General features: G+C 47.4%; 1 protein-coding gene across 2 annotated transcripts in view; it reads left to right on the top strand.

Annotated features, from left to right (window-relative positions):
- The window catches only part of LOC139237929 (sialic acid-binding Ig-like lectin 8), a 44,969-nt gene that overhangs the window by 4,734 nt on the left and 27,861 nt on the right, over positions 1-12,374 (top strand). Inside the window, exons 3-5 of one of the 2 annotated variants that reach the window (XM_070867247.1) lie at positions 3,064-3,363; positions 5,844-6,122; positions 10,355-10,446. In XM_070867247.1, the coding sequence (XP_070723348.1) occupies positions 3,064-3,363; positions 5,844-6,122; positions 10,355-10,446 (671 nt within the window). The remainder of the gene's footprint in view (positions 1-3,063; positions 3,364-5,843; positions 6,123-10,354; positions 10,447-12,374) is intronic. The other variant, XM_070867248.1, reaches the window with a different exon arrangement.

Below are 12,374 nucleotides of genomic sequence, written 5' to 3'. Positions count from 1 at the left end.
GCTTGACTTCTTAATGGTCTCGGTGACGAGATTCGAGGTGCTCAGCGCCCTCCTGAATGCTCTTCCTCCACTTAGGGCGGTCTTTGACCAGGGACTCCCAGGTGCCATTGGGGATGTTGCACTTTACCAAGGAGGCTTTGACGGTGTCCTTGAAACGTTTCCTCTGCCCACCTGGGGCTCGCTTGCTGTGTAGGAGTTCCGCGTAGAGCGCTTGCTCTGGGAGTCTCGTATTGGGCATGCAGACGATGTGGCCTGCCCCACGGAGCTGGTCAAGCGTGGTCAGTGCTTCAATGCAGGGGATGTTGGCCTGAGCGAGAACACTGACATTGGTGTGTCTATCCTCCCAGTGCATTTGCAGGATCTTGTGGAGGCAGCGCTGGTGGTACTTCTCCAGCGCTTTGAGGTGTCTACTGTATATGGTCCATATAGCTTTTTCCTGACTAGGCGGGTAACTTAGCTTTAGAGTGATTGGATGTTGGTGATTGTCTGACAGTCATGGCTGGGGTTCAACACTGGTTGAGATCGGGCTCTTGGTCTAGTGCTTATTGCAGTGGAAACACCTCAGGGTTCCTCCCCAACGACTCAGTGAGGAAATGGACTATCTGATGCTGTACTGAGGCTGTGTGGAGACCCATGTGATCCCAAGAAGAGTATTTAACCTTGAAAAAAAAAAAGGACTTGCATTTATATAGCGCCTTTCATGACCTCAGGACATCCCAAAGCGCTTTACAGCCAATGAAGTACTTTTTAAAGTGTAGTCACTGTTGTAATGTGGGAAATACGGCAGCCAATTTGCACACAGCAAGCTCCCACAAATATCAGGCTCCTAGGGGTGGGCCAGCTGATTGCCCTTTCAACCTAGGGAACACTGCGGGTGCTAAGAGAGTGGGGCAGGGGGGAGGCGGAGAATGGCTCCCCGATGGTTCAGCGAGTATACATAGTGAGTAAATGATACAGACTAGGAAAGTCCAGCTGTTGATCTCTGGCCTGTCCTGAATGAGTTGTTACCAGTTGGAAGCGGAGACAATAGGTACCTTGCCATCTCTGACTGGGAGGGGGAAATGGCAGATGACTCCTGGTTACCCCTCCCTGTCTCTGTAACCTCCTCCAGCACTACAACCTCAGATTTCTGCGCTCCTTCAATTCTGGCCTCTTGCACATCCCCAATTTTCATCGTTCCACCATTGGCGGCCATGCCTTCAGCTGCCTAGAACTTAAACTCTGAAACTCTGGATCTCTCTCTTTCTCTCTCTCTCTCTCTCTTCTTTTAAGACCCTTCTTAAAATTTACCTCTCTGACGAAACTTTTGGTCATCTGTCCTACTATCTCATGTGACTCGGTGTCAAATTTAGTTTGAGAACACTCCTGTGCCTTGTTTTACAGCACGGAAGGAGGCCATTTCGGCCCATTGTGTCCGTGCCGGCCAACAAAGAGCTCTCCAGCCTAAGCCCACTTTCCAACTGTTGGTCCGTAGCCCTGTAGGTTACGGCACTTCAGGTGCACATCCAAGTACTTTTTAAATGTGGTGAGGGTTTCTGTCTCTACCACCCTTTCAGGCAGTGAGTTCCAGACCCCCACCACCCTCTGGGTGAAGACATTTCCCCATAAATCCCCTCTAATTATTCTACCAATTACTTTAAATCTATGGCTCCGGGTTTCTGACCCCTCTGCTAAGGAAAATAGGTCCTTCCTATCCACTCTATCTAGGATCCTCATAATTTTATACACCTCAATAAGGTTTCCCCTCAGCCTCCTCTGTTCCAAAGAAAACAAACCCAGTCTATCCAATCTTGCCTCATTGCTAAAATCCAGTCCAGGCAACATCCTCGTAAATCTCCTCTGTACCCTCTCTAGTGTAATCACATTGTTCCTGTAATGTGGTGACCAGAACTGCACTCATTACTCTAGCTGTGGCCTAACTAGTGTTTTATACAGTTCAAGCATAACCTCCTTGCCTCGGTTAATAAAGACAAGTATCCCATATGCCTTCTTAACCACCTTATCGTCCTGGCCTGCTACCTTCATGGCTGTGGTTGAGTACCCTACAGCCACTTGATGTCTAGTCCTTTGCATGCTTATGAGGATGAGAGACATGGCGGCAGTCTTCAACTATTTTGAAAAGTAACTTTAAATCAATTTTAAATCAAGTGGCCCTTTTTTTTTGAGGGCACCATAAACCACAATTTAATAATTGGAAATTAAAGGGAACCTTTTTCAAACCAGATCAAATTAAAATTCTGTTCCTTGTTGAAATGATGCACTCCAGTCCCTCCGGTGCCCATCTCTCGCGGAAGGTCGCGAGCATACCGGTGGACACCCTGGCCATGGCAGTCTTCATACAATTGCCTGACATGAGTGAATGCCTTCAGCACAGGTAAGGATGAGAGAGGAGAGCGACTGGAAGTCAAAAGAACAAATATTTGTTCTCAACTTTTTTGAAGCAGGAATGTACTTGAGCACAAACCATGTACGCAATTAATTACAAATATAGAAGTTGGTGGACGACCAGGTCCAGCCTAATAAGGATTACAGCGAAGGTTCACCAGACTGATTCCTGGGATGGCAGGACTGACATTTGAGGAGAGACTGGATCGACTAGGCTTATACTCACTGGAATTTAGGGGATCTCATAGAAACTTATACAATTCTGACAGGACTGGACAGGTTAGATGCAGGAAGAATGTTCCCGATGTTGGGGAAGTCCAGAACCAAAGGTCACAGTCTAAGGATAAGGGGTAAGCCATAGAGGACTGAGATGAGGAGAAACTTTTTCACCCAGAGTTGTGAGCCTGTGGAATTCTCTGCCACATAAAGTTGTTATTCCAGCTCTGACATATTCCAAAGGGAGTTAGATAAGGCCTTTACGGCGAAAGGGATCGGGGATATGGAGAGAAGGCAGGGGTGGGGTACTGAGGTTGCATGATCGGCCATGATCATATTGAATGGCAATGCAGGCTCCTACTCCTGCACCTATTTTCTGTTTCTATGTTTCTATGTCTGACGACTTATTCCTCCTGTTGTGGCAAAATATTTCAACGATACTTTTCTCATTTATTCTTTAAGCTGTGCCAATTGCTCAGGCTATTTTGAATGTGCCCCAGTTGGAGGTGAAGAAGGCTGCAACTTTGAGTTTGAGTGCGATTGGATTTTATCCAAAAGAGATTCTGATGCATTGGCTGAAGGATGGGATTCCGCTACGAGAAAGAGTTGGGTTATCTATCACCATGTATGTCAATGGAACCTTCAAAGCTATGTCCACGGTTTCATTTGTACCGCAGATAAACGACCACGGTAAAACAATTACTTGCCGGATCACTCACAAATCTATGAACTCATCGTGGTCTCAAAGACTCCATGTTTTATGTAAGTATTGGACAGCCAGAACATCCAGCAACAAAATACTTTCTCTTCCTCCTTCCCTGAAGGTGCTAACCCCTTGTTGGGCTGGACCTGGTCGTCCACCAAGTATTTTCTAGTTTCTTCTTAATACAGCGAGTTGTTGTGATCTGGAACGCGCAGCCTGAAAGGGCGGTGGGAGCAGATTCAATAGTAACTGTCAAAAGGAAATTGGACAGCTACTCGAATAGGAGACATTTGCAGGGCTATGGGGAAAGATCAGCGGGAGAAGTGGGACCAATTCGACAGCTCTACCAAAGAGCCGGCACAGGCATGATGAGCCCGAATGGCCTCCTTCTGTGCTACTAAGAACATAACACAAGAAATAGGAGCAGGAGTAGGCCATACGGCCCCTCAAGCCTGCTCCGCCATGTAATACGATCATGGCTGATCTGATCATGGACTCAGCTCCACTTCCCTGCCCACTCCCCATAACCCCTTATTCTCTTATCGTTTAAGAAACTGTCTATTTCTGTCTTAAATTTATTCAATGTCCCAGCTTCCACAGCCCTCTGAGGCAGCGAATTCCACAGATCCACAACCCTCAGAGGAAATTTCTCCTCATCTCAGTTTTAAATGGGTGGTCCCTTTATTCTAAGATTATGCCCTCTAGTTCTTGTCTCCCTCATCAGTGGAAATATCCTCTCTGCATCCACCTTGTGAAGCCCCCTCATAATCTTATGTGTTTCGATAAGCTCACCTTTCATTCTTCTGAATTCCAATGAGTAGAGGCCCAACCTACTCAACCTTTCCTCCTAAGTCAATCCCCTCAATGAAATTCTATGATCTTGGCAGAGTGGCTATTCTCCACGAGTGACCCTGAACAGTGAGCATCAGCAGGCTATCCAACCATAGCCAAGCCTGCTCCTCTCCTCATGTCCTCAAACACTCACTGTGGCAGCAGGGATTGCTGGAAGGTGATGAGGAACCGTGGCTGATTTTGTCTATTTCTGAGCTAAAGGGCACTGAGGCCAAATCCATGAAGGCACCCTTACTGCTGCCCTAGCTGGGATTGGCTAACTCGACACACGGCAGGTATCAGACAGACTAGGATCTTCTGGTCTGTTTGACTTAGTACCATGCTTCTGCCCACTAGGCGAGAGTATGTTCCTTATATCTACTATTTCAGGCAAGTTTTAATCTGGGGGGAGTTTAAAATGATTTTTTTGTTCGTGTTTTTTCAGAGACTCTTTTCTTTCGGACGAGATGTTAAACCGAGGCCACATCTGCTCTTTCAGGTGGCCATAAAAAAATCCCATGGCACTAGTCCCTGGTGGAAGGGGTACAGAGACGATTCACTAGGCTGATTTCAGAGATTAGAGGGTTACCTTATGATAGATTGAGTAGACTGGGTCTTTACTCGTTGGAGTTCAGAAGGATGAGGGGTGATCTTATAGAAACATTTAAAATAATGAAAGGGATAGTCAAGATAGAGGCAAAGAGGTTGTTTCCACTGGTCGGGGAGACTAGAACTAGGGGGCACAGCCTCAAAATACGGGGGAGCCAATTTAAAACCGAGTTGAGAAGGAATTTCTTCTCCCAGAGAGTTGTGAATCTGTGGAATTCTCTGCCCAAGGAAGCAGTTGAGGCTAGCTCATTGAATGTATTCAAATCACAGATAGATAGATTTTTAACCAATAAGGGAATTAAAGGTTACAGGGAGCGGGCAGGTAAGTGGAGCTGAGTCCACGGCCAGATCAGCCATGATCTTGTTGAATGGCGGAGCAGGCTCGAGGGGCTAGATGGCCTTCTTATGTTATGTTCTTATGTTCTTATGTTCTTGTGTCCTGGCCAATATTTATCCCTCACTCAAAGTGACAAAAGAACAGATTATCTGGTCATTTGTCACGTTGCTGTTTGTGGGAGCTTGCTGTGCGCAAATTGGCTGCCGCATTTCCCACATTACAACAGTGACTGCACTCCAAAAGTAGTTCATTGGCTGTAAAGCGCTTTGGGACGTCCTGAGGTCGTGAAAGGTGCTATATAAATAACAACAACTTGTATCTATATAGCGCCTTTAACATAGTAAAATGTCCCAAGGCGCTTCACAGGAGTGTTTTAAGACAAAAAAATAAAGTTGACACCAAGCCCCATAAGGAGAAATTATGGCAAGTGACCAAAAACTTGATCAAAGAGGGAGGTTTTAAGGAGTGTCTTAAAGGAGGAAAGAGAGGCGGAGAGGATTAGGGAGGGAGTTCCAGAGCTTGGGGCCGAGGCAGCTGAAGGCACGGCCACCGATGGTTGAGCGATTATAATCAGGGATGCTCAAGAGGGCAGAATTAGAGGAGCGCAGACATCTCGGGTGGGAGGGGAGGGGAAGCTGGAGGGGAGGGGGGTAGTGGGTGGGGGGTGGGGAGCTGGAGGAGCTTAGGGATATGGAGGAATTTGAAAACAAGGCTGAGAATTTTGAAATGGAGGCTCTGCTTAGTCTTTCTTTCTTTTAACAGATGGGCCTGTAAATCTTCGGGTGGAACCTGAGGGAAATATTGTGAAGACGACGGGTGAGCTGCTCGAGTTGACATGCTTGGCCAGTAGCAACCCTACAGCCGAAATGAGTTGGTACCGAAATAGCATGGTCTTGCTGGTCAGAAAAACGAGACACCTGAGGATCAGGGTGCATAACATCTCATCCAACGACCAGGGTGTCTACCGCTGCATCGCGAGCAACAAGCTGGGAAAGAGGCAGTCCATGCTGATAGTCACTGTGATTGACCCGCAGATAAACTGTTTGTATCTCCGCTTTGTACTGAAGGCGTCTTGAGTTTTTCGTAGAATCATGTTAAGAACTAGATTTTTGGCTTTTGTTTTCGGGGCGATAGAAACATAGAAACATAGAAAATAGGTGCAGGAGTAGGCCATTCGGCCCTTCGAGCCTGCACCACCATTCAATATGATCATGACTGATCATGCAATTTCAGTACCCCATTCCTGCTTTCTCTCCATACCCCTTGATCCCTTTAGCTGTAAGGGCCATATCTAATTCCCTCTTGAATATATCCAATGAACTGGCATCAACAACTCTCTGCGGTAGGGAATTCCACAGGTTAACAACTGTGAGTGAAGAAGTTTCTCCTCATCTCAGTCCTAAATGGCTCACCCTTTATCCTTAGACTGTGTCCCCTGGTTCTGGACTTCCCCAACATCGGGAACATTCTTCCTGCATCTAACCTGTCCAGTCCTGTCAGAATTTTATATGTTTCTATGAGATCCCCTCTCATCCTTCTATACTCCACTGAATAAAGGCCCAGTCGATCCAGTCTCTCCTCATATGTCAGTCCAGCCATCCTGGGAATCAGTCTGGTGAACCTTAGCTGCACTCCCTCAATAACAAGAATGTCCTTCCTCAGATTAGGAGACCAAAACTGAACACAATATTCCAGGTGAGGCCTCACCAAGGCCCTGTACAACTACAGTAAGACCTCCCTGCTCCTATACTCAAAACCCCTAGCTATGAAGGCCAACATATCATTTGCCTTCTTCACTGCCTGCTGTACCTGCATGCCAACTTTCAATGACTGATGTACCATAACACCCAGGTCTCTTTGCACCTCCCCTTTTCCTAATCTGCCGCCATTCAGGTAATATTTTGCCTTTGTGTTTTTGCCCCCAAAGTGGATAACCTCACATTTATCCACATTATACTGCATCTGCCATGCATTTGCCCACTCACCTAACCTGTCCAAATCTGCCTGCAGCCTCTTAGCGTCCTCCTCACAGCTCACTCCGCCATCAAGTTTAGTGTCATTTGCAAACTTGGAGATATTACACTCAATTCCTTCGTCTAAATCATTAATGTATATTGTAAATAGCTGGGGTCCCAGCACTGAGCCCTGCGGCACCCCACTAGTCACTGCCTGCCATTCTGAAAAGGACCCGTTTATCCCGACTCTCTGCTTCCTGTCTGCCAACCAGTTCTCTATCCACGTCAGTGCATTACTCCCAATACCATGTGCTTTAATTTTGCACACCAATCTCTTGTGCGGGACCTTGTCAAAAGCCTTTTGAAAGTCCAAATACACGCCATCCACTGCTTCTCTCTTGTCCACTCTACTAGTTACATCCTCAAAAAATTCCAGAAGATTTGTCAAGCATGATTTCCCTTTCATAAATCCATGTTGACTTGGACCGATCCTGTCACTGCTTTCCAAATGTGCTGTTATTTCATCTTTAATAATTGATTCCAACATTTTCCCCACTACTGATGTCAGGCTAACCGGTGTATAATTACCCATTTTTTTCTCTCCCTCCTTTTTTAAAAAGTGGTGTTACATTAGCTACCGTCCAGTCCATAGGAACTGATCCAGAATTGGTAGACTGTTGGAAAATGATCACCAATGCATCCACTATTTCTAGGAACACTTCCTTAAGTACTCTAGACTATCAGGCCCCGGGGATTTATCGGCCTTCAATCCCATCAATTTCCCTAACACAATTTCCTGACTAATAAGGATATCCTTCAGTTCCTCCTTCTCACTAGACCCTCGCTCCCCTCGTACTTCCGGAAGGTTATTTGTGTCTTCCTTCGTGAAGACAGAACCAAAGTATTTGTTCAACTGATCCGCCATTTCTTTGTTCCCCATTATAAATTCACCTGAATCTGACTGCAAGGGACCTACGTATGGTGGCGGGGCGGGAAAGTTAGCGGCCGGGGATAGTTTGTGCCTCAGTCTGTAAGTTTGGGCAGCTCGGCCCCGCGTTAGGGGGCGTAGCGCTAAGGGAGGCGGTGTACGCCTCTCGGGGCGCTAGGATGGGAAACTCCCGAGCTAAAGAGCCGGGCTGGGAGCGCTTCCAGAGAAGCCATGGGTAAGGGTGGAGGGAAAACCTATAAAAACCACACAAAACATTCCTAAAATATTGCCGACGCCACAGCAACACAAATCGCACAAAAAATTAAAACGAGAAAGACTCGCACTTACCTGCCGAGTACCCTACCTCCATGCCGCCGGCTATGCTGGACCGCTCTGATTTCCCAGGCGGCCATTGCGGTGCGCACTTCCGGGCGGACGACTCGGGCAGGAGTTCAAACTCGCACCGGTGTCACAACCCGGGGGCGTTGCACACCGGGCGCAGCTCTTCCCGGCGCTCGTGCTCCGCGCCACCGCAAACTCGACCGGAGGATCGCGGCAGGGCGCTGGAGACCGCACCGCCGCCTTTCACGCCGCTCCGGGGCCAAACCCCGCAGCGCAAAGGACGGGAAAGTCCAACAGCACAGAAGGAGGTCGTTCAGCCCATCCTGCCTGTGCTCGATCTCTGAAAGGGCTGGCGATTAGCTCCACACCCCTGCCCTGTCGCCACAGTGCGGTGCCCAGAATGGGACGCAAGTTTTATTGTTGTGGCTTTGTTGTGTGCTTTTTTTTTTTTCTTTTCATGTTTCTCTTCCCTCCTTCCCAAAAGCGCCGATTTTGTTGTTGTTGCTGTGTGGCAGTTCCATGCACACCGGATACGCTCCAGGAACAAGGAACAGTTGTCAGGCTTTTTATTCCACATTTATTAAATTAACTGAATTTTTAAATTCCCCAGCTGCCTAAAGCCCAGCCCAACGCTCTCGTCCAATGTGTGCGCAAACGTACGCCTAAGGTTAAGGGGAGATGTAATGGAAGCATTCACATTGTTAATGGGTTGTCATAGAAGGGGAAACTGTTTCCACTGGCAGAAGGGTCGGTAACTGGAGGACACAGATATAAGAGAATTAGCAAAAGAACCAGACACTACATATACTTTGTAATACACAGAATGACAGAACCTACGGAAACAGGCCATTCAGCCCAACAGGTCCGACTCTGTGTCAGTGTTTATGCTCCACTCGAGCCTCCTCCCACCTCTCTTCTTCTCACCCCATCAGCATATCCTGCTATTCCTTTCTCCCTCATATACTTATCTAGCTTCATTTTAAATGCATCGATGTTATTCGTCTCAATTTAGGGATCGGTAGCATAGTGGTTATGGCCTGGACTAATGATCCGGAAACCCGAGTTCAAATCCCACCACGGCAGCTGGGGAATTAAAAAATTCAGTTAATTTAATAAATGTGGAATAAAAAGCTGGAATCAGTAATGGTGACCGTGAAACTACCAGATTGTCATAAAAACCCATCGGGTTCACTAATGTCCTTTAGGGAAGGAAATCTGCCGTCCTTACCCGGTCTGGGCCTATATGTGACTCCAGACCCACAGCAATGTGGTTGACTCTTAACTGCCCTCTGAAATGGCCCAGCGAGACACTCAGCCGTATTGAAGATGGCGGCTCACCACCACCTTCTCGAGGGCAATTAGGGATGGGCAATAAATGCTGGCCTTGCCGACGATGCCCACATCCCGTGAATTAATAATAAAGACAAACCACTCAATGTGAAGTTATGCTAAACTATCGAACCTTGGTTAGACCACACTTGGAGTACTGTGTGCATCTGGTTGCCATATTATAAAAAGAATATACAGGAGAAGCAGAGAAGATTTACAAGGATGATACCAGAAATGCGAGAGTATACGTATCAGGAAAAGATGAACAGGATGGGTCTCTTTTCTTTTGAAAAGAGAAGGCTGAGGGGTGACCTAATAGAGGTCTTTAAAATTATGAAAGGGAAGATGCAGAAAGAATGTTTCCACTTGTGGGGACGAGCATAACTAGAGGCCATCAATATAAGATAGTCATCAAGAAATCCAATAGGGAATTCAGAAGAAACTTCTTTACCCAGAGAGGGATGAGAATGTGGAACTCGCAACCACAGGGAGTGGTTGAGGCGAATAGTATCGATGCATTTAAGGGGAGGCTGGACAAGCATATGAGGGAGAAGGGAATAGAGGGTTATGCTGATAGATTTAGATGAGGAAAGACAGGAGGAGGCTCGAGTGGAGCATAAACGACGGCATGGACTGGTTGGGCCAAATGGCCTGTTTCTGTGCCGTATATCCTGTGTAATCCTGTGGTAGTGACTCCTGATTTCCTGTTTGTGTTACAGATGAGATTACCGACCAACAGTTGATGGTCATTGTGATCAGTGTCAGTGCTGTGCTTTTCCTGGTCATTGTGACATCCATCGTCACATATGTTGTAAGTATTACGTGTAGAAGAACTCCACGAGGCTGAGTACTGTGAGCTAAACTTAGTGTGACCTTCGTCTTCTTTATTACAACTCCAGAGTGCCTAAACAACATGGCAGCCAACCTTTTATACTGGCCCTGCACGTGTGTGCATGCGATCATTAGGACTCCAACAGTCACCCCCTCTGGTGGCAAGTGTTACATAGTTACATACATAACATCACTCCACCCGCCCCCCCCCCCCCAAAAGTCTTCGGTACAAGTTATTTACAAGTTGAGGCAATCAGGAGCCCTCCGCTCCCTGGTTGATCGTCTAAGTTCAAACCCTGGCATGTGTGAGTTGGCCGGACCATTGCTGCACTGCACCGTGACTGGTCTGACCAGACTGTCAGCAACGGTGGGTTCATCCTCGTGATTGACAGCGAGGTCGATTGTTGGTTGGGTGTGTGTTGGTGGATCGCCGATGGTGATGTCCTCTTCAAGTCATTCCTGGTTGTCGGTAAATCACAATTTGGTCTGATCTAAATGCTTTCTGCACGTTTGGCCATTTAACAGTTTGATTATAAACAACCTATTCCCTTCCTTGGCCAAAACTGTGCCAGCAACCGACTTGGGACCATGACCGTAATTCAGGACAATCACAGGGTCGTTATCATCAATGTCACATGAAACAGCCGCGCGATCGTGGTACATGTTCTGCCGGTGTCGCTGGGTTTCTACGGGATCATTAAGATCCCGGTGGACTAGGGAGAGCCTGGTTTGAGGGCTCTCTTCATTAACAATTCTGCCGGGGGAACCCTGGTGAGTGAGTGGGGTCACGTCCGGTAACTGAGCAGAATGCGAGACAAGCGGGTCTGCAGGGAACCGTCCGTCACGCGTTTCATGCTCTGCTTGATGGTTTGGACTGCCTACTCTGCTTGACCGTTAGACGCGGGCTTAAACCAAGAAGACCTGACATGCTTGATGCCATTGCTGGTCAGAAACTCGTTGAATTCCGAGCTGGTGAAACACGGGCCATTGTCGCTGACAAGGACTTCGGGCAAGCCATGGGTGGCGATCATGGCCCAGAGGCTTTCAATGGCGGCTGTGGATGTGCTGGATGACAGATTACGCATTCAATCCATTTGGAGTAAGCGTCCACTACTACTAAAACCATCTTTCCTAGAAATGGGCCGGCAAAATCTATGTGGATCCTGGACCATGATTTGGAGGGCCATGACCACAGACTCAGTGGAGCCTCCCTTGGTGCATTGCTCAGTTGCGATCAAGTGTTGCACTGATGTACACATGATTCTAAGTCCGAGTCAATGCCGGGCCACCAAACATGCGACCTGGCAATTTCCTTCAATGACAATGCCTGGGTGGGTACTGAGTGGGTTGCGTATAAACGTTTCCCTGCCTTTTTTTAGAAAAACCACGCGATTACCCCACAAGAGACAATTTAACTGGATGGACATTTCATCTTTGCGTCAGTGAAATGGCTTAATTTCATCTTGCATTTCCCTGGGAAACGGCCGACCAGTTCCCAATTAGGACGCAACTCTTTACTAATGATAGCGCAGGATCCTGGCTGGTCCAGATCCTGATCTGGCGAGCTGTGACGGGTGACCCCTCGCTCTCAAAAGCATCCATGACCAGTAGCAAGTCTGCGGGCTGCGCCATTTCAACTCCAGTGGTGGGTAATGGTAGCCAGCTGAGAGCATTGACACAGTTTTTAGTGCCTGGTCTGTGGCGGATAACAGTCATAAGCAGATGATGTTAGTGCCCATCTTTGGATGCGGATGAAACATTGGTATTTATATCTTTGCTCTCTGAAAACAGCGAAATGAGCGGCTTGTGGTCAGTTTCAAGCTCAAACCGAAGTCCAAATAGGTATTGGTGCATTTTCTTAATGCCTCTTTCTCGACCATACTATAGGCTCTCTCAGCCTTAGACAGA

This window comes from Pristiophorus japonicus, chromosome 24, assembly GCF_044704955.1.
Source record: "Pristiophorus japonicus isolate sPriJap1 chromosome 24, sPriJap1.hap1, whole genome shotgun sequence".
Classification (NCBI taxonomy): Eukaryota; Metazoa; Chordata; class Chondrichthyes; family Pristiophoridae; genus Pristiophorus; species Pristiophorus japonicus.
This window is presented reverse-complemented; position numbering and strand designations above follow the sequence as displayed.